We start from the raw sequence: 26666 nt of genomic DNA, 5'->3' as shown, positions 1-26666 counted from the left end.
ACAGACGTGGAACAAACTGTAAGATCATTCGGGTTTGACTTTTAAAACCAGTATGCTCCTGTGTAGTGTACACAGGTGTGAATTCTATCTTGCGTACTTCTAGGGTGCAACATTTTGAAAGTTCACCCACACCGAATAGGCAAACGCCACTGTCGCAGGGTCAGGTAGCTAGTGGGGAGGCAAGGAGGGTGTGCGTATGAGAGAGAGGGAGAGAGAGAGAGAAAGAGAGAGAGAGAGAGAGAGAGAGATCATTCGGGAGGAGAGAGACCAAATGCATCAACCTATCAGTCTGTCCTGCCATTAAAGCACAGAGACCCCCTCTCTCCCCGGTCCGGCCCGCGGAGCCAGGGGCTCGCCTGGTGGTTCTCTCCCCCAGGGTTGGAGGCTGCTCTCTGGGGCGAGGCTGTCACGTCCTCAGCTTCAGGATGACGGTGGCCAGGATGAGGAAGAAGGTGTTCCAGCCCAGGGTGACGGCGAAGCCCCGCCACACCATCATCCGGGTCAGACCCCAGCCTGCCAGCAGGGGGCGGGAGTTAGGTTCACGTTCAGAGCTGACGTGTCACACATATGCACAAGCACACACACTTTTTTGTTTTTCCAATTTCCCCCTCATTTTCTCCACAATTGTACTTGGCCAATTTCCCCCCTGCTGCTCCACCCTCTGCCGATCTGGGGAGAGCCGCAGACTAGGACCATGCTTCCTCCGACACATGCGCAGTTGCCATGCCGCTTCTTTTCACCTGACAGCGGGGAGCTTCAGGACATAGCATTATTATGTGTTCTTGCTCCAAGCAATGTCTGCAAGTATCAGTCTGGACTTCTAGCCGCTCACATCAATTTCAGTGGGCGGGCGTACTTGCCTTGACAGACAACTCCTTCAGCCAATCAACATTGTCAAATCCAATCCAAATCCAGTTGGAAGAATGGTGCAAACGTATTTTCTGCCGAGAAACTCCGCTGGTGCATTCTCCTGTTTTTGTGTAATTGTTGTTATTGACTCTATTTATGCAATAACTGTACTCATGGCTGTGTTTACTCGCCTAACGTTAACATTACCGCTCATTGCTTTGGGAGATGGCGATGCCATTACAGTTTTGCCCTGATTGGCCGCTTACATTGTCAATTATGAGACAGTCCCTGATTGGCCCGGTTCCTGGCAATGGCTGGGGGCGGGTGGAAGTCCAGACTGATCCGTGGAGCGAATCAGAACGTGAGTTCACGCGATCAGGATGGTTTTACCAGGGCTAGTTGAATTCTGACACTGCTGACATTTTCCTCGTTCTTGTCTTTCAGTGTAACACCGCGATAAGGTTCCCAACAGGAAATAGCTGCCCCGACTTCCTGTCCTAAGTGTGTATCGAGTAACATGGAGGGAGTTCAGGCTGCTGTCAGGGCGCATTGTCCAGAGAAGATGAGATGGAGAGGCAGCGAGAGAGAGAGGGATTGAATGAGAGACAGAGAGAGATGGATGAGATAGATCGAAGGGGAGAGAGACAGAGAGAGGGATGGAGAGAGAGAGAGAGAGAGATTGAGAGAGGGAAACCAAAATAGCTCAGTCCGGGATGTTGAATTACAGAGGACCCTGGTCTGTTTAATGATTTAGAGACAGATAGAGAGAGAGAGAGACACAGGAGGAGAGAGAGACAGAGAGACAGAGAGAGAGAGACACAGGAGGAGAGAGAGACAGAGAGAGAGAGAGAGAGAGAGAGAGAGAGAGACAGAGAGAGAGAGAGAGATAGTATCTGGTGTATAAGGTGACGCTGAGTTGTGTGTGTGTGTGTTCGGCACTCATGCATGTCATAATAACACACATTGGTTGTCCTCCAGACAAGCTATGACAGCTCATTGTGTTGTGTAACTAATGAGTGTTGTGCAACGTGTGTGCGTGTGTGTGTGTGTGTGTGTGTGTGTGTGTGTGCGCGTGTGTGTGCGTGTGTGTGTGTGTGTGTGTGTGTGTGCGTGAGTGTGTGTGTGTGTGTGTGTGTGAGTGTGCGTGAGTGTGTGTGTGTGTGTGTGTGTGTGTGCGCGTGTGTGTGCGTGAGTGTGTGTGTGTGTGCGTGTGTGTGTGTGTGTGTGTGTGTGTGAGTGTGCGTGAGTGTGTGTGTGTGTGTGTGCGTGAGTGTGTGTGTGTGTGTGTGTGTCACCTCGGTACATGATGCAGCGCAGGGCTTCGGCGGCGTAGGTCTGAGGCAGCACCAGGCTGAGGTAGCGGAGCGGATAGGGGATACACTCCACGGGCCAGATGATACCTGCCGGGACGGGACAGAACAGAACACACGCTGCTGCGTGAGACCTCAGTTACACCTGACGCTCAAACGCCACCCACCTGATCACGGGGTGGAAGCGCGTTTATAATAATAGGATTGTTTAAAGTTTAAAGTTACCAGTATAGTAAAAAAAACACACACTAAAGAGGTCAAACGGATGTTATTTGAGATCCCTTTCATTGTGTTTGTACACACACACCCACACACACACACACACGCACACACACACACACACACACACACGCGCGCACACGCACACGCACGCACACACACACATTTAAACACACACATTTAAACTTGGAAGTTGGAACCTTGTATTTAAACGACCAGTCGGTTAAACTCTTCCATCCCTAATTATGACCAATCCAATCAATCTCTTGTGTTTATATGCGTTCTACTTTGGTCTCATTTACACCTCATTTAAGAAGAAACGATCAAAAACCAGCGAGTTGGTGGGGAGGAGGTGAGGAAAAAATACATGTTGCTGTCCAGCTGACTTTACCACAGAACGGCTCGTCCTCTACGACTCCCGATAAAAACGACAAGTTGTTTTCGCTGCCGTCGTGTTTGCAGCGGCTGAGAATGCAACTGCGGACGAGGAAAAGGAGTGATGACTTGTGGGAGCCGATCGTCAGCGTTGATGTTCCCACCTGCAGGAAATGCCAGTTGTAGTCGCGCTGATGACGTTTTGTGTCCACACGGCGGGGGGACGTTTCCACCCACAGCAAAGACATTTCTAGCCGCAGTGATGACATTTCGACCCATGGCGGTGGCGTGTCTGTCCACAGCGGTGGACAGAACTATAATTTTCCAACTATTTTCTTTTGACCGAACTACACCCACTAGAGCTGCTTAGCCAGCGGGTGTAGTTCGGTCGAAAATAAAATACTTCCGACATGAAACTGCTCACAACAAGGTCTGTGGGTTATCTTGAGTAACTGGGTCATGATTTCTGGAAAGAGACATTGCTGTGTTTTGGGTGAACTGTCCCTTTAAGTGCGAGCCCTTGAAGGGATGAATCTGTCTCTCTCTCTCTCTCACGCACGCACGCACACACGCACGCACGCAAGCACACACACACAGAACACACACACACACACACACACACACACACACACGCACACGGACACACAGGCGTACCGCTGACGATGAGGTTGGGGTAGAAGATGCCCAGGGCGGCCTGGTTGGCGTTCTGCTCGTCATCGATGGCGGCGGAGATGACGAGGCCGAAGGAGATGCCGGTGACGCCCTGCAGCACGATCAGAGCTATGACCAGTGCTATCGAGCCTTCGTTAGGAATCTGCACAGGGAGACAGAGGGACACACGGGGGGAAGGCAGCGAGAAAAGGTAAAAAGTCTGTTATAATGTTTGAGGCTATTTTCATACAGAAACGTTGTAAGTTAACCTAAACTCACTTTCAGCTGTGAAACAATGTTCACAGCAATTCTATGATGAAACTACTATCAGTGAATGAAACACATCCATCCTGATCACAATCTTGACAAATAAACCTTTGTTCACACCCTACGCCAACCCTACGCTAAAGCCACGCTGAATCTGAGCCCACGCTTCACCGGTCACACAAGAAGCACTCTCGTTTCCTCAGCGCCTCCCTCGGCGCGCCTTGACCCCGCCCACAACTTCCATTGACTTCATGCCTGGCAGCTTCACGCTTGGAAAATAGGACTGAATCCTGAACGATCGCTTCAGCGTGGCTTGAGCAAGGCACGCGCGCGGCTGGTGTGAACGGCCTCGCCTGTTAACAAGGACGGGCGAAATGAAACTTGTGGGTTCAGAGTAGGTTGAGCGTTGCTTCGGCGTACGGTGTGAACGTGGGCTAAGGCTTACTGTTGCCAATTACCGTAGTGTACGAAACCCCCTTTTTTGGGGGGCATTTTTGCCTTTATTGGTGCGGAGAGAGAGAAGGCATGACGTGCTGCAAAGGCCCCTGGGCCGGATTCGAACCAAAAAGGACCGAGCCTCCGTCGTACGCGTTACCAGGTGAGCCACCGTCCAGGACGCACGTGGCCGAAAAACCTTTGACTGACTTGTGTCGTTTTCGTGTTTTATAGACTTTTGCATGTCATCATACATGTCATTACGCATTCTGTTTCATGCACTTTGCTTTTTTTTAACAAGTAAACCAGGTAAAGTGGGTGGAGAAAGGCTCAGATTGAGGGTTTCCTGACCCTTTAATAACTTGTAATGAGGAATGCTAAATGTTCTTACAGAAAATATAAATTTCATAGCATTATCGTTATCTGTGTGTGTATCTCTCCATAAAAAAAAAAATCATTTTTTTTCACCCCAAAGTTGAATCCTGACACTCCCGACATCGCCCTCTGTCTCGTCCTCCACCTCTGAGATAAGGGTTTCAACAGGAAATAGCTCCTGTGACTTCCTGTCCTGAGCGTGCGTATCATGTAACATGGAGGCAGGTCAGGCTACTGTCGGGTCTTATTGTTCAGAGACGAAATGAGATCAGGAAATATAAAGTGAAAAGGGACAGAGAGAATCTGCACTTCCTTCTTGATCTGCACCAGGTATGAAAATGTCAAAAGTGAAATATTTCTCAAAATTCCAAAATGTGTGTAATTTTGAAGAAAACGCCACTATATTCTTGGAGAAAAATGTGAGTGTGCCACACTAGCTGCCATTTATATGCGAGGATGTCAAAACCTGAGACAGGAGAACTAGCCTAATACTAATACCTTCTATTTTTCTTTTGTATGATTGTGATTGTGTGATTTGATTGTAATACTGCAATATGACACAACTCAGTTTACAGATTTCTTTATTCTAGTCTATCTTTAATTGTATGTACATTTTTTGTTTTTATTTCACACTTGCTTTGACAATGTAAAACGTATGTTTCCCGTGCCCTTTGAATCAAGCTGAATTGAGGGAGAGAGAGAGCACGAGAAAGAGGAAGAGAGAGACAGAAACAGAACACCTGATTTTCTCCGGTTGTCCACAGATCTGGAGCCAAAAATACCACGGGAAATGAAAACTGTCGGCAGATGACGTTCAGGTCGTATATTACGCAGACAGGTAGAAATGTGAACGGGACAGTATTTGAAAGAAAAGTCTGCACTTCTCAGCTCAGTAGATTGTGCGGTGATAAACTCACTCAAAAGTAACTGCAGGCATTTGTAAGTGATCGAGCCTCTTGGCATGTGTGTGTGTGTGTGTGTGTGTGTGTGTGTGTTTATGCACTTGTCCCCAGTGTGTAAGACACTATCTGTCTCCCCTGACAACGTGCAAAAATAGACCCGCGCTGAGAGCCCACATGACCGCCCGGTTGCCACAGCAATCAAGAGCTGTTGTCGTGGTGATCCCGCAGTGCTCCTTGGATACGGCCGACTCAGGAAGTGATTTATGGAGCGCCGGTCTGTTTGGACTTCGGCACCTTAATTAACGCACACGCACGCACGCACGCACGCACGCACACACACACACACGCACGCACGCACGCACGCACGCACGCACGCACGCACGCACGCACGCACGCACGCACACACACAATCATCCCTACTAGTTAGAGTGCCTTCTCTCCCTCTATTGATTCCATACGCATGCCTATTGAAAATCAATGGTGGACCGAGTCGATGAAACCTGAGCATGCTGCAGGCTGGACTCACGCTATAAGATTTACACCACATTTTCTCTCCAGCAGGCGGCGCCATTTACATTTTATTTAAGGAGAAAAATGAATGTGGTTCACCATTAACTAGTTGATTATTGGCATGTAAGTAGGCCTGCCCCCGCACGGTTGCAACATGACCTTTACAGTATAGCCTCAGCCAGTACGGATGACATCACTGATGACATCAGAGGGCCAGGTTATCGGCAGAGGAAACGGAAGAAGAGCAGAGGGACAGAATGTAGTGAAACAGTGGATGGATAAATCCAGAAGGAGGCGGTAATGCAACATAAAGGATGCCAACTTTGCCATAAAACACCACAGAAGAATGGTTGCTCAAGTGACATCACTGATGACATCACAATTGTGACGCCCACAGACCCCGCCGCCACCCATCCACCCACTTAGCCAATTTGAACTAAGATAAGCCTTCCAATCTCAATAAATTGGCTTTAACTGTGACTCTGGTGGTAAATTAGTGCAGGAAATCCTGTAGTGTGTGCGTCCACGTCAAGGCTATCACCTGTCGCCTCAGGTCAGCGCTGCCTGACACCCTGTGCTTTACCTGTCAGCCTCAGGTCAGTGCTGCCTGACTCTCTGTGCTTTACCTGTCAGTCTCAGGTCAGTGCTGCCTGACACCCTGTCAGTCTCAGGTCAGTGCTGCCTGATACCCTGTGCTTTACCTCTCAGTCTCAGGTCAGCGCTGCCTGACACCCTGTGCTTTACCTGTCACCTCAGGTCAGTGCTGCCTGACTCTCTGTGCTTTACCTGTCAGTCTCAGGTCAGTGCTGCCTGACACCCTGTCAGTCTCAGGTCAGTGCTGCCTGATACCCTGTGCTTTACCGTGATTATTGGCACGACAGTGATGCGGCAGTAGTATGCATCACTGAAGTGCCAGAGATGGGTTAAAGCACACCCTCTCGTGTAATACTGCGATTATACAAGTTACCAACAAAATACAAGATATAAACAAAAGGTGTTCATATTTTGGGGCAATGTGTTCTCAAAATAAACGTTTTGCCGAGTGATAGTTACATAGATACAGTCGGTCTGTGTGGGAACGCCCACAAAATGTTACTATCGCTGGCACGCGAGACTAGATGGTGGGGTAAACCCCCCCCATAACACCCCATATAGCTCAAAGGACGGTGCTGCGGATACATAGACGTACATAGGTACATAGGTGAGTGAGTGAGTGTGTGTGTGTGTGCGTGCGTGTGTGTGTGCATGCGTGTGTGTGAAACCTTGAAGACGAACAGTATGAAGATCAGCAGCAGGATGATCTGGACGCTGATGATAAACAGCTGAGAGAACAGGTGAGCCAGCATCGTCTCCAGAGAGCTCACACCTGGCCGAAAGAGAGGGAGAGAAGAGAGAGAGAGGGAGAGAGGGGGGGGGAGAGAGAGAGAGGGAGAGAAGAGAGAGAGAGGGGGGAGAGAGAAGAGACAGAGGAGAAAGGGGGAGATACACAACACCATGAACTCAGGCTCATTTAACTTCACAAGAGCACATTTTACATCAGAAAAAAATGTTTTTTTGTTTTTTTTTCCCAAATGTATTGTGATTATCAGTGAAATCTAATAATGTTTTTTCCATGTTGGAGAATGTCAGGTCAGAACATTTCTGCTGCTCCTGATCCTGTTGCTCCCCCTAGTGGCGATTTATCAAATTATGGTTAAATGGTTCATTCAATCAGATCAAATCAGATTAGATTAGACAAACTGTATAATGATCCCTGTGGGGGAAACTAGCCATCGGTTACATTCTGTATTGCAGTATTCAGCATTCAATAATGGAATAAATTGAATTTCAATTGCACATAATAAAAACAAATACATCCTCCAAAACAATTCATATGTTTCCTCAATGCCAATGGAGGTTGTGTTCCATGATGTTCTAAATCAGTGGTCCTCAACACGAGGGGTCTGGGGACGACCAGGGGTCGACAAATTGTTAAGACTTCAGCATTATTTAATTTACAAGATGTTAGCACACTTGTAGAAGAATGGCTGTTTTGATCATAGTTTCACTGTTATCTCTCTACATGTAAGTACAATACAGATAGCCATGGGATTCTGGACAAAATCATATCTGAAAATGCAAATATTCTGAGATTTGGGTCAGAGAGACAACATCTCATCAAATGGGGGTCTGTGGCTCTAATGTAGACTAAAATAGGGTCCTTGATATGAAAAGGGTTGAGAATCACAGAAACCTTTCCATCCTGACAAGAATACAAATCTGGGAGAAACACTTTCTTAGACGTGCAAATGGTCAAATTTAAATATTGGCAGCATATCAGCAGCCATAATACAAAGATATCAGTATCAACTATCAAAAACACAAATGAGTCGAATGCTACTGTCCACTTCTTTACCAACAACTCATTTCTCAGAACAGCAGCAGATAAAGGAAGAAGTGGTTTTTCTCATTTTCTCAGTGTGATCTTTGACCGAGTCTCACCTGCGACCCAGCATCTGTCCAGAAGACCCTCTTTCCTCTCCAGGACGAAAGAGAGGGCCGTCAGACCCACAGCCAGGTAGAAGGTGATGCTGGAAGAGGAGGAGCCGGGAGAGAAAGAGAGAGAGAGTGACCCACTGAATATTAGCTGACATCGCTCGACAATCTTGACTAACCCCTCTTAAAAATAAGTCGTACAAGCATAAACAAAAGAGTGAGTCAATATAAAAACGGCATGGCTGTTTAACATATTAAGACGAATCACATCATTTGACGGTGGATAGCAGCTGTGGAACCTTGATATTGGTACAGTAGGGACACGTCTCTAGCGTCCCTAGCGTCCCTACTCAAGCCTACGCCCTTGGAACCGACGCCACGCTACACTGACCTGAGAACAGCTCCTGGTGTCACAAAGGTGGTGAAGTCTGTGTTTTGGCTGCCATAGATTGGCTCTTCAATCTGGAAGACACAAACAGCAAGGCAGTGATTTAAAGTGACTTTATTCGGGCAATACATACAGCATGCATGCAGTTTTATTGCTTTACTGGTATTTATTTACTGTTGTCAAATTGTTTGTAAAGTACTTTGTACTGTAACTATTCTTTCAACATTGCAATATATATATAATATTCTATGCAAAATAATAAAACAATAATAGTAATGATAACGTAATAATAACTGTATTAATAGTAATAATAATAATACATATTTTTCTTCTTCTTACCTTTATAGGCATGGCAACCAAGTAGGCCAAGCTACCCATCTTACTGTCGACAAAAGCCTGAGGATAAAGGACAGAGTTGTAATAATCCCAGTCATACTTGTTGTAACTGGATGGCATATGGTACCTTATGACTTATCATAAGCGGTTCCATAGCAATTTCTCTGTAGGAAAAATGAATGGGGTTTCACATAATCATCTCTTATGTGTGCGGTGGTCTGCAAAGACCCTTCACATGCTGGGAATTTAACATTTTCTGACATTTCCATTCATTAGAAACTCCCTCCTATATATAATCTTTTGAATGATGAGTTAGCTCTCTCAGATCAAAAGTTATGATTATTTGAATCTGTTATGTGTCTAAAAGTAAAACATGAGAAAAATGGCTTTAAACATTCCACAACGTCGTATTTTCCACAGTGGCATTCCACCAAAACCATAAAAACAAATACTTCCCCTTTGTTTTATGAAAATAATTATTCACCATGATGTACTACAGAGGTGAAAGTAACCAAATCAGTAAAAATCTCAAAATACTTTGGCTCATTACCAACAATGTGCTGCAGCAACATGTGTAGGGTTTCTGCAGGCCACCACACATACTGTATATACTTATATACTATGCCAGTCTGCTGCATGAAAAGTACACAATAGAAAACTACTACTAGAACTATTACAAAAACCATGTAACTGTATGTTATTTACAGTATTTACTGTACCATGTCATGTGTGTCAGTATACTGTACGTTTCCCATAGGACTGTACAGCAAGAAGTCAACACCATGCACATTTTGTTCAAGCGATTCTGGTGGTGACATCTCTTCATGGAAAACCGTAATCATTGAGCCATGCAAACATCTCAAGATCTGCTGAAGATCTGAGTGAACAAAGCACACAGTAGAAAGCACCGTTGTACCTGAAAGGCCTCGTGTATTTTTTGCTGGAGCATGATGGCAATCTGTCGATCTAGAGAAAACAGAATGAACGTTTATTATTATAATAATATTATTATTAGCACCTTCAGGTTCTCAGGTTTAGCTCATTCAAACGTAAAGCTCCTCTTAAAGGACGGCTTTACCGATGATCAACCCACTTTGTATCATTATCATCTCGGTAATATAAGCACATGGGCAGTGTTTACCTTCTCTATAATGTTTATCTCATGAGAGAAATCCTCCTGCAGAAACTCCGCCCCCGCCAGTTGCAAGTCATTAAGGCTTGTTAGAACACGGCTCTCTTGAATACTCGATTCTGATTGGTCAATCAACAATATTCACCGGTCATTATTTCTCAACAACCGACCGCTGCTCTGCCACACCTGGATTAATCAGTTGATAAGAGCATTTTGTCTGCAGACACTACTAATTAGGCCAACCAGTTGCAGCTGTGGTGTCTTGTGTGCCAATTACGAATGAAACCGCTTTGTCGTTGAAAACGCTATTAAAAAATCTATTTGAATAATTATTTTTGTCAGATTATTGAATGATTTAGTTGTAGGCCGTGTTCTAAGCGGGATAATGTATATTGAGGTGGTGATTACTGGGAAATAATGACCTTCAGGTGAATCATTAAGCCCTCCGCTGCGCGTCGGGCTCAATCATCACCTGTCGGTCATTATTTCCCCCGTAATCACCGCCTCAATATACATTATCCCTTACTTAAGGCTCTCAATGCATTCTTGTGGATGTGTGCATACTTAAAAAATTTAAATAAACAATAACAGCCGCCCTCGGAACAGATTCCACATCTGGAGCAGAACTTCCGCAGTTCCGTTATGACGTAAAACACGTCACAACGGCGCGTTTTGCCAGAGGAGGAAATGGGAGATCTCTGTGTGGAAAACAGAGAGAGAAGGTAACCACTGCCCATCTGCTTATATTAACAACATAATAATGATACAAAGTGGGTTGACAGACTATATCTCCTCTCAGTGATGTATTTTCCAGTGTAGGTACATTTCAAAAACATGTTTTAGGATTTTAGCACACGTATCCCACGTGTGCTAAAACCTTAAAAGATTAGATAGTAGACAACTGTACAGTCACACCTCACCACTTCATAAAATATACGTGTGAAGAAGAATCTTACAAAACTCATCCTAGAATATTAATTTAGTTATGAACTATTTGAAGGCGTTTGCAGACCAGAAAAAGGAAACAGCTGAGCATAAGACAAACAATGTATTTCTGTCGTACCGAGTGATGAATTTGACCTAAAGATTTGGACATAAAGCATCTTGGAGTGCAGCTCTACTACGAGCTCACCAGAAAAATGTCAACATCCAAGGTTGTCTGAGTGAATTATGGAACCGTTCCAACTAGGGCACTAGGGGGGCATGAGGAGGGTTTGGAACTGAACTTACTAGTCAGGTCCAGCCAAACGTGTACCGATCCGCCATCGACCTGCTCTCTAGAAGGCCGACGGGACACCACCCTGTACAATCACAAGCAGAGTCACAAACAGGGGGGAATATATATACCGTACATACATGTGTATATATACGGTATATATATATATACCACACACAAATAATAACAGGAAGGAAGAGACAGGATGTAGAAAGATACAGATACAGCACTGATACACCAAAGGGGCGAATATGAGCATTTAGTGAATTCTAATACTAATAATAGTACTAATAGACACAACGGAAATCATGACCCATAAGTTTTAATTAAACAAAAACTGAAAGGCTTAACAGTGAAAGTAGGGTTTTGTTTGCTGCCATACAGTAAGTGCAGCCGTAAGTCCAGTTACGCCCTTTTAACATTTGGCAAAACCGCAATTTTGACACTGAACAAACATTGTAGTTAGAGAATTCTAAAAGCAATTAGGGCAACTCCAATCTGGGAACCTAGAGTCTATTTTCATTTGAGAAAATAGACTCTGGGACAGCCCTACTTTTTTCCCAGCTTCCTGTCTCTCCTGCCGCCGTCACTTCCTTTTCCGCGTCGGTTTCTAATAACGTTAACGCAAAAACACTCGACGTCAACTCGTCTCACAACAACAGTGGAAAAAACTGGACGTGTAGTTGTTGTGACTAGTAGCATCGCCAAAGTCGCGGCGCAAATTGCTATTCAGACTGTAAACAGTGGAGCACGTCACTTCCTTTTTCGTGGCCGTGCTCCACTGTCTGAATAGCAATTTGCGCAGCGGATACTACTAGTCACAACAACTACACCTCCAGTAATTTTCCGCTGTTGTTGAGAGACGAGTTGACGTCTTCTATGCAGAGTGTTTTTGCGTTAAAGTTATTAGAAACGGACGCGGAAAAGGAAGTGACGGTGGCAGGAGAGGCGCTCTGTACAGGAAGCTGGGAAGAAAGCTAGGGCTGTCCCAGAGTCTATTTTTCAAATCAAAATAGACTCTGGGTTCTCAGATTGGGGCAACTCAGGTCAAACGGACAAACCCATGCTATACTGTAGATTCAAATTGTTATTAGATTGTGTGTGAACTGGTCAAGATGAGCTCTGATTGTAAGACTGCTGCTAGCTGAAGTTATCCCTCAAGTGTTATGAGGACTTTTAAAGGTTTTGTCCCAACAAGTCAGCATTGTGTGAAAACCATCAGAGTATCACATGAACAGCGCATGATTACGTCAGGATGAGCGTGTGATTGGTCGGGCGCTAAGCCTTGATCTGCTCAGGTAGGTTAGGGACAGGCAGGACCAGACAGACAAGACACACACACACACACACACACACACACACACACACACACGATTCACACAGAAAACCGATAACAACAACTTGTGCCCTTTACCCTGGAAGATCGACTCATCATCACATGATGGCAACGCTGGGGTGTGTGGAAGGTGTGATTAGATGTCTGTGTGTGTGTGTGAGAGTGTGTGTGAGTGTGTGTGTGTGTGTGTGTGTCATACCAGGATGTGTGTACATGTGCGCAGGAGTGTCACATACAGTATATACAGAACAATAAATCATTCATTTACTGATATGCGTGTGTGTGTGTGTGTGTGTGTGCCTGTTTATGTGTACTGTATATCTACCTACTGTACGTTTGGAATGCTGCTTGCTGTGTTGACACAATGGCATTTTGATGGAGCTGCTCTGTTTATTTAGTTTGATTTGTGAAAGTTCCTTTCCACGCACGCACATGTAACTGAGTGAGTCCTTGTGAGTCCCGAGTGCTAGCGAGTTGTTGGTTAACACACACACATGTACAGTAGCTGTAGCTCAGGAGGTAGAGCGGGTACTAGTCCACTAATCGCTTTGGATGAAAGCGGTCGGTGGTTCGATCCCCCACCTCCTCCAGTCTGCATGTCGAAGTGTCCTTGGGGCAAGATACTGAACCCCAAATTGCTCCCGATGGCTGTGCCATTCATTCATCGGTGCATGAATGCCTGTGTGAATGGGTGAATGTACCTATTCATTGTAAAGTGCTTTGGATAAAAGCCAGATATAAATACAGGCTATTTACTATATGCACGTACACACGTCGCACGCACGCACGCGCGCGCACGCGCACACACACACACACACACACACACACACACACACACACACACACACACACACACACACACACACACACACACACACACACACACAGTAAAAACAAAACTGGAACTGTCATCAATTGGCATAGTGCAAGGAGAGGAAATCAAACAAGTCAAATCAAGTCAAGACAATTCCAGACATCACAAGTCAAAACAGGTCAGACGGTTGCCATTTCAAAATTCATTTCAATGCAGTTTTCAAGATCTCATCATAAAGACTGAGTTTTATGAGTTTATATCAGTGTGCATCTAGCCTGACATCACCAGACCAATTCACAAAGGCAAATGAGTCTGGGATCTAACACCCCCTGGAATTTCTATTGCCAGGGTGGCATTACCAACGGGCACATTCCAAAATGCCTCAACCAATCAGAGCAACGAAACGTATGATGCAGCGCAGAGCGACTGAAACACCTGTGAGCAGACTAAAGGTCTCATTATGCTTTCCGCATCAGCAAGGAACGCGAGTGTCCGCACGGAAAAGTGACGTCAAATCAGCAGACACGCCCCTCCGCAAGGCTCCGTGCGGACGGTTTTCGCCTGGCCGTGCGCACCCCGAATTTTGTAACTACACGGACGCGGATGCGGACGCGGCTGGGCGGACAAAGTGGAGTTTTCAAGACTCACGCTCAATTCCGCGAGCAGAAACCCACACAGAGTATAAAAGCTCCACACGTTTCCTCGTCAGGATTCCGTGTCTCTCATTTCCGTGCGGCCGGCCAAAGCGTCAAGCATAATCCAGGCTTAACGCTACTGATCAGCTGGTTTGCCAACCGCCCTGAGATCAGCTGTTACAGTGAGCCGCTCATTATCGCCAAATCAACCCTGACAGCGTGATGCAGGAGCCTGACGTGAAGCAACCGTTAAATTTACCGGACATCTTTCTATGGATTGATATTACTGGACGTGGTCCTCCAGAGTCCAGAGTCTATCAGAACAACTGTCATAACAACGGTGTGCTAGCAGCGGTTTGCAGAAATGATAGACGTAGAATGCCGTGATTGACCAATCAGCTGAGAAACAAAGTCGTGTAAGAAAGGGGCTATGATTGACTTCACGATCTTCTCTCGACTGCTCACATGTGCAGCTAACTGCTGGATGAACTGCAACACGGGCAGATTAAAAGAGTAACATCTGTATGGCATACAACAGGGGTTCCCAAATTTAAGAATGCTGCGGCCAACTTTGAAATCTGAAAATCACGTTATGTTTTTATTTAATTAACAGAGCATGTGAACTTGGCATACGGAAAATTAATAATCCATCCACATGCAAAAATGTAGGCTGTGATGAGGAACAAAAACAAAAACAAATCCATAAGCTATGAATGCTATTTAGGCTGTGAAAAATGCCACCTTATCTGTAAAGGGGAGACTCGTGGGTAGTAGGTACCCACTAAACCAGGGGTGGCCAAACTTTTTTGGTTGTGGGCTGCATACAGAAAAATATAAGGAGTCGCGGGCCAAACAATATTAAGCGCGGCAGTTTTCGCGGCAAAAACTATTTGACCAGAAAACCCTTGTGCCATCAACAATTTAATTTCTACCTAAATATATGACACATAGTTTATTAATGTGCTCACCTATTACAATGGGTATTTCTGTATGTTTTCAAATTTTCTTTTCCTGTGCCAACAGCATAATTTAACATAACATTAGTATTAAATATTCATTCAGTATTAAAAATGTTCAGGGTACTCAAGTATAACCCATTTTCAACGTTTTTAAATTGAAAAAATGAAATGGGGGGAATCAGTTTTTTCATTTTCCCTTTTAAACTTTAAAACAGAAAAACGGAAAAAAGTTTATATATATATATATATATTTTTTGCTAAATTCATGGCGGGCCACTTAAAAACGGGCAGCGGACCACAGTTGGCCCGCGGGCCGTAGTTTGGCCACCCCTGCACTAAACCCATGTTCATTCAGATAAATTGGGCTTAGAGGTCAAGGGACCCCTTTGAAACAGTTTTTCCCTCGCCTAAATTCAGCCCACGTTTAGAGCGTTATTTAGCCACCTTGCCGAATAGCTAACATAACATGCTTGGTACCAATATATGCCTTAGGTCTTCTTATGATACCAGTATCTTCACTCTAGCTTTAAAAATGAACCCACTACAGCCATTCGATTGCCCGTGAAAATTGGGAGTGTTGGCAGCCCACCTGCAGTACCTCTACAGCCCACACATTGGAAATCACTGGCATACGAAATGCCGTACGATGCTAGACAACGCAAAACAAAGATTTCCGCTCACAACTTTTATCAACTAGACCAGTGTTCCTCTCACCTGTTATACAGGTAGGTGCTGAAATTCTTGCCGAAGCCGATGACGCCCCAGTACTCTCCGTTATAGGCCCCGCTGAATGCCTCTGCATGGGACAACGGCACCTGGGAAACAGATATTTTATGATACACATATATACAGTATATCTTAAAGACCCCCCTAAAGTCAAAACTGTGTTTTTCTTCTCGCTCCTTCAGTTGGATGTCTGAGCTTCACTGTGCAGAATGATGTCTTTGCAGAGTTTGACAGTAAGCTATTTTCACAATCGTCTGCTGAAAGTGGAAACTTCTCTGAGCTCACTGAAAAGGCCCGTTTTCAACGAGCATGATTCGTGACATCACGAATCCTGCAGCCAATCCCTGTCCAGTATTCAGCAGTTAAAGCCCCAACACATTCTCACTCCCAACTCGTCATATACTGCAGATCGGTGAGGAACCCTTGTTGTCACTTTGTCACGAGTGAGACACACACACACACACACACACACACACACACACACACACACACACACACACACACACAGGAAAGGTGGGGAGAGAGAGAGAGGGGGTGACACGGGACCACGGGTCGGATTCGATCCCGGGTCGGCCGCGCAAAGTACGCCCCATAACACATTGTTTTTTAAAGTTAGCAGGTATCTGCAAGAAATGCCACAGGATTTTCACGTGTGTTTTTAAAATGTGTACCAACAAAAATCAAACAATACGATAAAAAACATTCTAACTCTAAAAAGTAATTACTAACAAGATTACAAGGATTGAAAAACTAACATGGTCAGTTAGTACTCCACAACACGTTAAACACTGACAACTACAAAGAACTTGAGCGCCAGAATCAAACCTCCCAATGCTGTGCTCACACAACGTGGACCACCAAACACATACCTGTTCCACACTGGAGTTGTCCAGGAAGGACAGCAGCAGGTGGCTGTAGGAGGAGGAGGAGTAAGTCTCGTTGTTCACCACGGCCACCCGGATCCCCTTCGGGTCTCCTCCGATACACAGACACATCAGAGAGATCTGGATGACGGGCAGCAAGAACTGGAAACACAACGACCTGCGGAAACAGATCATAATAAGACCGATATTGGCTCTGTACTCAAAATCAATGGAGAAAAAAAAAAATCCATTGATTTTGAATTCATCATCACCTTCACCATCAACATCATCATCATCATCACCATCATCCTCACCCTGGCATTCTCTTCATCCGCACCATGGTTTTGATCGTCAGCGCTGCGATGTTCCTCCACTTTGGCAGCACGTGCCTTGCTCGCACCTTCCAGTCCGCTGTTCACGCACGCACGCACGCACGCACGCACGCACGCGCACACACACACACACACACACACACACACACACACACACACACACACAATGGCAACACACTTGAATAGGCGATATTCCAAAAACCAAAGCTATAAAAAAATTACACAATTAAATATCGATATTACACGTTAGTATTGTGGGTAGTAGTACTTCTCCATGACATCGAATATATATAATGTAAACAGGTCAATGGGCCACTTCCAAAAGGACTAACCCAATTAAATTTATTTAAGTGACTTCGTGTGCTCCAGCTCACTCATTGGGTTAGTCCTTTTGGAAGTGGCCCATTGACCTGTTTACATTGTTTTGTCCTGTTCTGAGAGCACCGACCTCCCTCTGTGGAGGGGTTGAAGCGCAGGAGATTCCTTCTACATCGAATATATATATTTTATAATAAACAGGGATGGGGACATCCCGGTGGCTCACCTGGTAGAAGGCGTACCACAAAAGGTAGAACGCGGACCACTTAGTCCTTCACGTGGCCGACCCGGGTTCGAATCTGACCCGTGGTCCTTTGCCGCATGTCATCCCCTCTCTCTCCCCCCTTGCCTGTCTTCCCACTGTCCTATCTAATAAAGGCAAAATATCCCAAAAATCTAACAAATAAAATAATAAATAAATAAATAAATAAATAAATAAATAAATAAATAAATAAATAAATAAATAAATAAATAAATAAATAAATAAATAAATAAATAAATAAATAAATAAAAAACCAGGCTGATATATCATACAGATTTGTGGCTTCTATAGGAAGATACAGTATACCATCGTTTCACTAGCTCGCCCGTGGTAAGTCTACCATGGGTGGTTACGACATTATGGCTAATAATCAAAATATTATTGCAGAATATGAACGGGCAAATACTCTTACGGAACCGAGGGGTGGTCTTAGGGTTAGGCATAGGGGGGAGGGTTAGGGTTAGGCATTGGTTAGGTGGTCTTAGGGTAATAGATAATAAAACCTGTACACCATGTTTCACAGCCGTACCTGAATATTTGGGTAGCTCCTCTGGAGCTCCCGATCCAACACCGAGAATTGGCCGACTCTCCTCCACCCTCCCGCTCTCGAATGATTGGCTGTCCTCTAGGACCCCGCCCTGCGGACTGCAGCCTCGCTTGGACCCCACCTGGTCTGACGTCTCGCACAGCTGCAGGAAGGCGTGCTCCAGGGTCTGCAACAGCAGTTTAGTGCGGGTCAACAGGGAAGCAAATTATGGCCGACAGCTAGGCTTCACTTTGCTTTCACAACGCTAGTGACCACATCACCACACATCTGTTTGGTTTGTTCCCTTTGGTTTGTTTTGTGGCGAGATGTTCTGCAAAGGTCCTTGTGTTTTTTATGGTCGTTCAATTGTTCATTTGTTCGTCTGTCACGCAATACAGACAGTCTGACGGCAATGATTTTGACGCAACATGGGGGGAATGCATCTCACCACTACGTCCTGGGGGTCTGTGCTCCGTGGAACATTTGTTTGTCAATAGAGAGCCAAAGTGAAACGTCACTTCCTGCTTTCTCCCTGTACCAGCGCTGCGAAAAATATGAATGGCGGTGAACGGAGAATAAGGTTACTTTTTTGATCCCGTATGAATTGTGCCACGGGGTGCCAACGCTAATTTTGTCATGTAACTTTGCATGTCAAGAAAGTCGCAGTTTGTCACCAAACTTTTGCACTAGAAGTTATAAATCAGAAAGACTACCGGTACATACACTGTCGCCTAAGTGACGTCACCTTTTCTACCGGCAAAGCTGAAGACCGGCGACATGCCACGAGCTTCCACAAGCTAAGTAGTAGAAAGTAACCCCTACGTTTCAGTTTGACGACAAACTGTGACTTTCTTGACATGCAAAGTTATGTTTTAAATTGACAAAATTAACAGGGAGAAAAGCAGGAAGTGACGTTTCACTTTGGCTCTCTATTGCATCATTGTCAAAATTGCACTGACTGTGCCAAGGGGACTTTGTGTGTGTGTGTGTGTGTGTGTGTGTGTGTGTGTGTGTGTGTGTGTGTGTGTGTGTGTGTGTGTGTGTGTGTGTGTGTGTGTGTGTGTGTGTGTGTGTGTGTGTGTGTCCATTAGGTGACATATGTGTTACTGATTAGCTGTGGCCATCATTTGTAGGGAATAACTACTTAAGGCAACTTACTGTTGCCTTATTATTCTCATTATTTTGTTGTATATGTTATTTACTTCTGCATTTTATCCCTCTGTCACTGCCCAGTGGCCAATCGGCGCTAATGCTGCTGCAGTGATTTAAGAGAGGCAGAATGTGATTGGCTGTTGATGGGTGATATCGCTCAAAAGGTCAAATGCACTGAAAGTCAATCTTTGCACTGTTAAATGAGGACAGTGTTCCTCTGGTCCTCAGTGAGAAGTCAGGCACTGGCACTACCTTTGCCTTCCCCACACCCACTCCCCAGCACCCTTGGCTGTCTTCACAATCTATGGAGTTTTCAACCAGTACTCACGGATGCATTGTGCTGCTTCATGACTGCCTCTGGATGCCCTTCTGCCAGCAGATGACCACCTCGCATGAGACCCACCTGCAGAGAGGGCAGAAGTGTTTGGAGAAATCATTGGTTGAGTGAATTGAAGCTAGTAATCCAGTCGTAAGATTCTTCTTTTTTCTTTTAGCAACGTCTTTGGTGCTCAGCGCTCGTTGCTGCAGCGTTTCAGTCTGCACTGCACTTCTAAGAGATGACCTGCCAATCAAACAGTGTGGGCGGGAGTGTGGTATCTTTTCCCCCTGGATTCTCTGTTGCAATAGAGAGCCCCAGGGATGACGTATTTTTGTAGTCGGAAAGCGGAAGTCCCGGACTTCCTGGTTCTTCACTGTTTCTGCCTATGGGATTTTTTAATGGGTTTTTGCCGCGATGCTTCAAATAAGGTCTTTGGGCAACGCAAGCTTAATCAAACGCGAACCAGTGTTCAGCCGGATAATCTTCACACATGAGGACCACTTTCATGAGTTTTGAAGCGTAAATGCGAGCCCTAGAAGTAAAAAGCTCGTGCTAAGCTAATCCAGGACTACACACAGTGTCCCATAGGCTTCCCCGTCACGCACCACTCAACCTGGACTGTTGTTGAGTTGATGTGTGCGCTGCTGTGCACTGATTACCCCGGGCTGAACCAGGTGAGGGAAAGAGAATTTCCGTGAAGTGATGACGTTATTGACGTATAATATCCCCGTCGACTCAACGGTGTAGTCTCATTTAGCCGTTTGCTAGCTAGCCGCCCTTTAACGGCACGCAAAAGCTTGAAAACTCGTAAAAGTGATCCTCATGTGTGAAGATTATCCTACTGAACACTGGTTCGCTTTTGATTAAGCTTGCGTTGCCCAGATACCTTATTAGAAGCATCACGCCAAAAACCCATTCAAAACTCCCATAGGTGAAAACAGTGAAGAACCAGGAAGTGTTAGCATCAATGTTTTCCGGACTCGTTCCTGGGGCTCTCTATCTCTGCTCATGTTAACTATCCAATTCTTCTTCTTCTGTTTATTCCAAACAAAGTGGACCCCCCCCCCCCTCCCCCGCAGGAAAGAGCTACCAGACACCAGCTATTTAGAACGGAAAATGTAAAAGCATACATGAACTGGATATATACACTCACCGAGCAGTTTATTAGGAACACCGTACTAAAACTAATGGGTAGCTATCATCTTTCAGCTCAATGTCACCTGGCTACCAAAGTGACGTCCACCTCAAGGTTGGGGCGTGTTGCATTCTTTTCTGCTCACCACAGTTGTAAGGAGGTTATCTGGGTTACTGAAGCCTTTCAGCTTCAACCAGCCTGGCCTTTCACCTCTGACCTCTGAACTCTCTCATCAACAAGGCGTTTCTGTTCACAGAATTGCACCATTCTGTGCAACCTCCTTCTGTAAAACTACCGGCGAGGATTAGGGTCAGATGTTTTTAGGTTTTTTTTTTTAGTTTAAATCAGGATTCTGAGAATAAAGTCAGAATTCTGAAAATAAAGTTAGAATTGTCAGAATTCTGGGGGAAAAAAATCAAAAAACTGAGATTACGATTCACGATACATTTAATTAAAATAATTTAATTCACCTTTATGCAATCATTTTAATTAAAGTCAGAATTACGAGTTTAAGCTACTGTCAGAATTCGGAGGAAAAAAAAGTCTGAATTCTAGATGAAAGTCAGAAATCTGAGAAAAAAGTCAGCATTCCGATTTGAAAGTCAGAATTCTGAGGAAATAAAAAGTCACCATACCGTTACATGTAACATCACTGATGATGTCACTGATGATATTACAGATGTTGCACCGGAATTTGAATGCCTTGATTCCCCAGATTTTGTGACATCAAAGTGGGGGTCACAAGCAAAAATATTATTATTATTATTTTTTTAATAATAATACATTTTATTTAAGAGCGCATTTAGAGGTACTCAAAGACGTTTTACATGGGGGTTAAAAAAAAGGACGAGAAAGCAACAAATTAAAACACAATAATACAAATCAAGAATGAGGAAACAATTTGTTTAAAACAAATTACAATACATCACAGGTTATCACAGGTTAAAAGCACTTTTGAACAGGTGAGTTTTTTGAGTAGTGAATGTGGGCAGACTGGAGCAGAAAAGCAAAAAGGTTTGGGAAGCCTCTGCTCTAGAGACTGTTGTGCGTGAACATCCCAGGAGATCAGCAGTTTCAGAAAGCAGCCTGTCATGGCACTAACATAGCCTGGGTAAACCCAGCCTCCACATGACCTCCATGTACTATCAGTCACGCGACGTACAGACACAATCTGTGACATCACGTTGAAAGCTGGGTTCACCCAGGCTAACACTAACAGCCACGCCACGGTCAAAGTCACTGAGATCACATTTCCCCCCATTCTGATGTTTGATGTGAACGTTCACTGAAGCTGCTGACCTGTATCTGATGTTTGATGTGAACGTTCACTGAAGCTGCTGTGCTGACCTGTATCTGATGTTTGATGTGAACGTTCACTGAAGCTGCTGACCTGTATCTGCATGAGCTTATGCATTGCCCTGTTGCCACGTGATTGGCTGAATGGATAATTGCATGAATAAGCAGGTGTACCTAATAAAGTGCTTGGTGAGTGTAGGATATATCACTACTGTGTTATATGAATCAGTGATCAAGAGTAGCAAAACACTGAAAGCAGACATAATACATACATAATATTACCGTACTTTAAGTATCAAGCATATAGTTAGTCCTTTATTATCGTTTCTTTTTAACCTCTTTGGGGTACTGGATGGGTTTTACCACATCAGGACGATAGTAAACTGATTTTCAGATACCTATAGGTTCCTGTAACTTGTGTTGTCCTGTGTGCTCAACTCACCCCTGAAGTGGGTCAAACAAGCCATAAGAATATTGGCAGGGACTGTCTGACCACCCAGCTCAGTCTGTCTGACCCACCTCGGTCTGCGGCGTGTAGAGTAATACCAGGCAGGACAACAGGGTCTGTCTAAACCAGCTCGGTCTGCCTGAACCAGCTTGGTCTGTCTGAACCAGCTCGGTCTGTCTGACCCAGCTTGGTCTGTCTCACCCAGCTTGGTCTGTCTCACCCAGCTTGGTCTGTCTGACCCAGCTTGGCCTGTCTGACCCAGCTTGGTCTGTCTCACCCAGCTTGGTCTGTCTGACCCAGCTTGGTCTGTCTGACCCAGCTTGGCCTGTCTGACCCAGCTTGGTCTGTCTGACCCAGCTTGGTCTGTCTGACCCAGCTTGGCCTGTCTGACCCAGCTTGGTCTGTCTCACCCAGCTTGGTCTGTCTGACCCAGCTTGGTCTGTCTCACCCAGCTTGGCCTGTCTGACCCAGCTTGGTCTGCGGCGTGTAGAGTAATACCAGGCAGAACAACAACCTGCCTGTTGACATAACCTAGCAACACAAATTCCTTGGCAATGGAGCATGTCTGTTACAGTATGTCAAGTTGGTTTGTAAATGGAGCATGACAGTTATGACAAGTTGGTTTGTAAATGGAGCATGACAGTTATGTCAAGTTGGTTTGTAAAAAGAGCCTGACAGTTATGGCAAGTTGGTTTGTAAATGGAGCATGACAGTTATGTCAAGTTGGTTTGTAAAATAAATAGAGCCTGACAGTTATGTCAAGTTGGTTTGTAAATAGAGCCTGACAGTTACAGTATGTCAAGTTGGTTTGTAAATAGAGCCTGACAGTTATGTCAAGTTGGTTTGTAAATAGAGCCTGACAGTTATGTCAAGTTGGTTTGTAAATCGCACAAAAGCTTAAATAAATCAAAGAATCAACCTCATTCCCCTGCAGTTGCAGTCACTGAGTCAAGCTAAGTTGTAAGTTTGAGTGTCTGGTTCACAGCAAACACGTACAGCAGCTGCTCCATCAGTGTCGAGCCAAAACCCAGCGTGGTTCTGTGGCCTTGTTATGTAAAGGCTTCAGAGGTAGCAGGGGTTACAGCAGGGATACTCAACTTGCTTTGCCCAGAGACCACTTTTGCAAAATGACAGGAGGCCAGGGGCCAGTTAGTAAACAAACATTAATAATATAAATGTTTCTGTAGAGGATTGTAGGTATTTGGGGTGTCAGCCGGAGTTTAGTCTGACAATTTTGTGCACACCGGATAGGTTAAGTTAAGTTCGTCAGTACATATAAGTACCTGGGTGGTGAGCAGGTGGCGATATTTGAGAATTTATCTGGAGCTCAGTCGAACTTTATAGTTTTCATTGTGAATTCGAAAATGGCCAGGGGGCCCCTTGGCACCCTATCGCGGGCCGCATCTGGCCCCCGGGCCGCAAGTTGAGTATCACTGGGTTACAGGGTTTAAACCCGTGACTCTCGTAGCTAGTTCAAATTTTGACAGCTGATACATATATTAATATATAATAATAATAATATATAATAGTAATATATATATTACTGGGTTTAAACCCGTAACTAAGGCTATTAACTGCAATTATGTGACCTCTTGACATGGTAGGAGGTTAAAAATGTCTAGAAAATGCACAGAATGCCCAACTTTTACTTTTACCCCTAACTCTTGTAGCTAGTTCAAATGTTGACAGCTGACACACACATACACGTGTAGGTAGCAGGAGTTACAGGAGTTAAACCTTACATTTTGACAGTACAGTATGTGACCTCTTGACATAGTAGCAGGTTAAAAATCTCTAGAAAATGCACAGAATTCCAGCCTCCCCATTAGAGACACAAGGCTAAATGAACACAAAATAAATGTGGCTTATGGAAGCCTACAGACTGAGCACAGTCATTAGTATTTGGCATTAGACTTGGTAGACTTTATACAAAGAAGATTATGGCTGAATAGGAATGTTACTACAGTGACTGGATTTATGCTACAGTAGTAGGATGATCAGTAATAAGGGCTAGATGTGAACTGTAATACCACTCCTACAGCCACTCCTGTGGCTGTATTTATTTATTTATTTATTTTACTTTTCCCACTTTCACATTTACTTCCCTTCTATATCTTACATTATTTGGGTCCAGACTACCGTATGTAGACTTCCGATTATGCTGTGAGAAAAATCTGATGTTTGCCCATCCTGGCCTGTTCATTCATCACACAGTAATTGGATCATATAAGTCACTTTGAAATCACACGTGTAATCACAGGCAATGTTTCTTAATTTCTGGGTTATTGTGTTTATGTGATCTGACCTCTGTTTACATCTGTAAATGACAAAAAACCATTACTACCAATGATTTGTGATTTTAACCTAGTGTTAATTTCGTTAACGAAAACTATCACTAAAGAATGCTAAAATGCTAAAACTATACTAAAATGTCAACAGTTTTCATTGACTCAAACTAGACTATTAAGTTAAGTTAAGTTAAGTTAAGTTATCCTTTATTTATCCCCTTGGGGAAATTCATCCTCTGCATTTGACCCATCCTCTACTAGGAACCTTCCTAGAACTAGGAGCAGTGGGCAGCCACTGTGCGGCGCCCGGGGACCAACTCCAGTTATTTTTGCCAGTACCTTGGCCAGGGGCACTGACAGGAGTATTAACCCTAACATACATGTCTTTCTTTGATGGTGGGAGGAAACCGGAGCACCCGGAGAAAACCCACACGGACACGGGGAGAACATGCAAACTCCACACAGAAAGGACCTGGGACGGACCGGGGTTCGAACCCCGGGCCTTCTTGCTGTGAGGCAACAGTGTTAACCACTGAGCCACCGTGCCGTTACATTTTCTTTGACTAAGATAAGACTAAATGCTCAGACTAAAACTTGACTAAATAAAAACAGGATGAGGTTGACGAAATTAGGGATGGGGCTGATTGGATCCAATATCGGGTGCCGATATTGACCCTAATTCACGGATCGGAATCGGGGATTTTTTTTTTTTTTATTCCAGCGCGGGCCTCACAGCCGTAATTACACTGGCCGTAATTTGCCCATGTATAATAATATCCTTCTTTGCCTTGTATATTTTCTTAATTTTGTCTGCTTTTTGCAAGGTATATTAAAAAAAAAAATGTAATTGGTCAAATCTTTGCCTATACTGTATATTCAAGAAAAATATTGGTATCGGCATAATATCGGTATCGGCAGATATCCAAATTCAGGTATCGGAATCGGATCGGAAGTGAAAAAAGTGGATCGGTGCATCCCTAGATGAAATAATGATAAAACTAACAAGTACATTTGACACATACGATTAGGGCCATGCATGATGGGGGGAAAAATAAAGGAGGAAAAAAAATTAGTTTCCAATGACAGGAGGAAGAAAAATTTGTTTCCATTTCGAGAAAAAAGGCGAAATTTTGTGAAAAAAGTTGACATTTCACCAGGCAGAGGAAAAAATAAATCAAATTAGGAAGTTGTTTTTTTCCCTTTCATTTTAAGAATAAAGTCGAAATGTTGACATTAAAGTCGAAGTTTCGTGAATAAAGCTGAAATACTGTAACGAGAATAAAGACGAAATGGTTGAGAATAAAGTTGAAATGTCAAAAAAGTCAACTCCATCAAAACAAGTTAGGGGAAGCTTAAAGGGAAGCTGCCTGACAGTGTCAGTCAGTAGTATCCTTGGAATGTGAACGTGAGTTTCTGAAGTGTTGCAACTGTATTCTTAACTGTAAGCTGCTGTATCATAATCAAAGATCATCAATGCAACCATTGATGGCAATGCCATATGGCTTCAGTTTATCGTACCCATGCATATGCTAGGGCGCATTGGGACCTTTGCAGCGGTAATGCCTCAGACGCTGCGCCAGCCTGTCCTCCACACGTCAGGATCAATCAACTTGATCCATTCTCTTTCTGTAGCCTCTCTTGTGATACAACATAGCCTCTCTGTATTGCACACAGATGAATTAGTGAAATTGTACTTCAGAATCGGTTTTAGTAACAAGGAAATCCTCTCTCTTTTAGCGCCTAAACACAGCGTGTAAAAGTAGCCTAGGACTTTGAAAAGATTGTGCCGCAAATTGCGACTGTTCAAGTTTAGATAA

General features: G+C 44.4%; 1 protein-coding gene across 1 annotated transcript in view; it reads right to left on the bottom strand.

Moving 5' to 3' along the window:
• Window positions 1-300: 300 nt before the first annotated feature.
• The window catches only part of abch1 (ATP-binding cassette, sub-family H, member 1), a gene marked incomplete at its 5' end in the record, with an annotated part of 38682 nt that continues 12316 nt past the window's right edge, over window positions 301-26666 (bottom strand). Inside the window, 14 exons of the mRNA XM_083651130.1 lie at window positions 301-513; window positions 2145-2249; window positions 3408-3567; window positions 7156-7259; window positions 8375-8463; window positions 8760-8830; window positions 9096-9152; window positions 10009-10058; window positions 11455-11525; window positions 15899-15999; window positions 16780-16951; window positions 17088-17184; window positions 18215-18398; window positions 19692-19766. Of these exons, the coding sequence (XP_083507256.1) occupies window positions 407-513; window positions 2145-2249; window positions 3408-3567; window positions 7156-7259; window positions 8375-8463; window positions 8760-8830; window positions 9096-9152; window positions 10009-10058; window positions 11455-11525; window positions 15899-15999; window positions 16780-16951; window positions 17088-17184; window positions 18215-18398; window positions 19692-19766 (1443 nt within the window). The 3' untranslated portion in view covers window positions 301-406. The remainder of the gene's footprint in view (window positions 514-2144; window positions 2250-3407; window positions 3568-7155; window positions 7260-8374; window positions 8464-8759; window positions 8831-9095; window positions 9153-10008; window positions 10059-11454; window positions 11526-15898; window positions 16000-16779; window positions 16952-17087; window positions 17185-18214; window positions 18399-19691; window positions 19767-26666) is intronic.

The sequence above is a fragment of the Poromitra crassiceps genome, assembly GCF_964638095.1.
Source record: "Poromitra crassiceps genome assembly, chromosome: 14".
Lineage (NCBI taxonomy): Eukaryota > Metazoa > Chordata > Actinopteri > Beryciformes > Melamphaidae > Poromitra > Poromitra crassiceps.
Note: the sequence above shows the minus strand (reverse complement) of the source record. Positions and strands in the feature narration are given on the sequence as shown.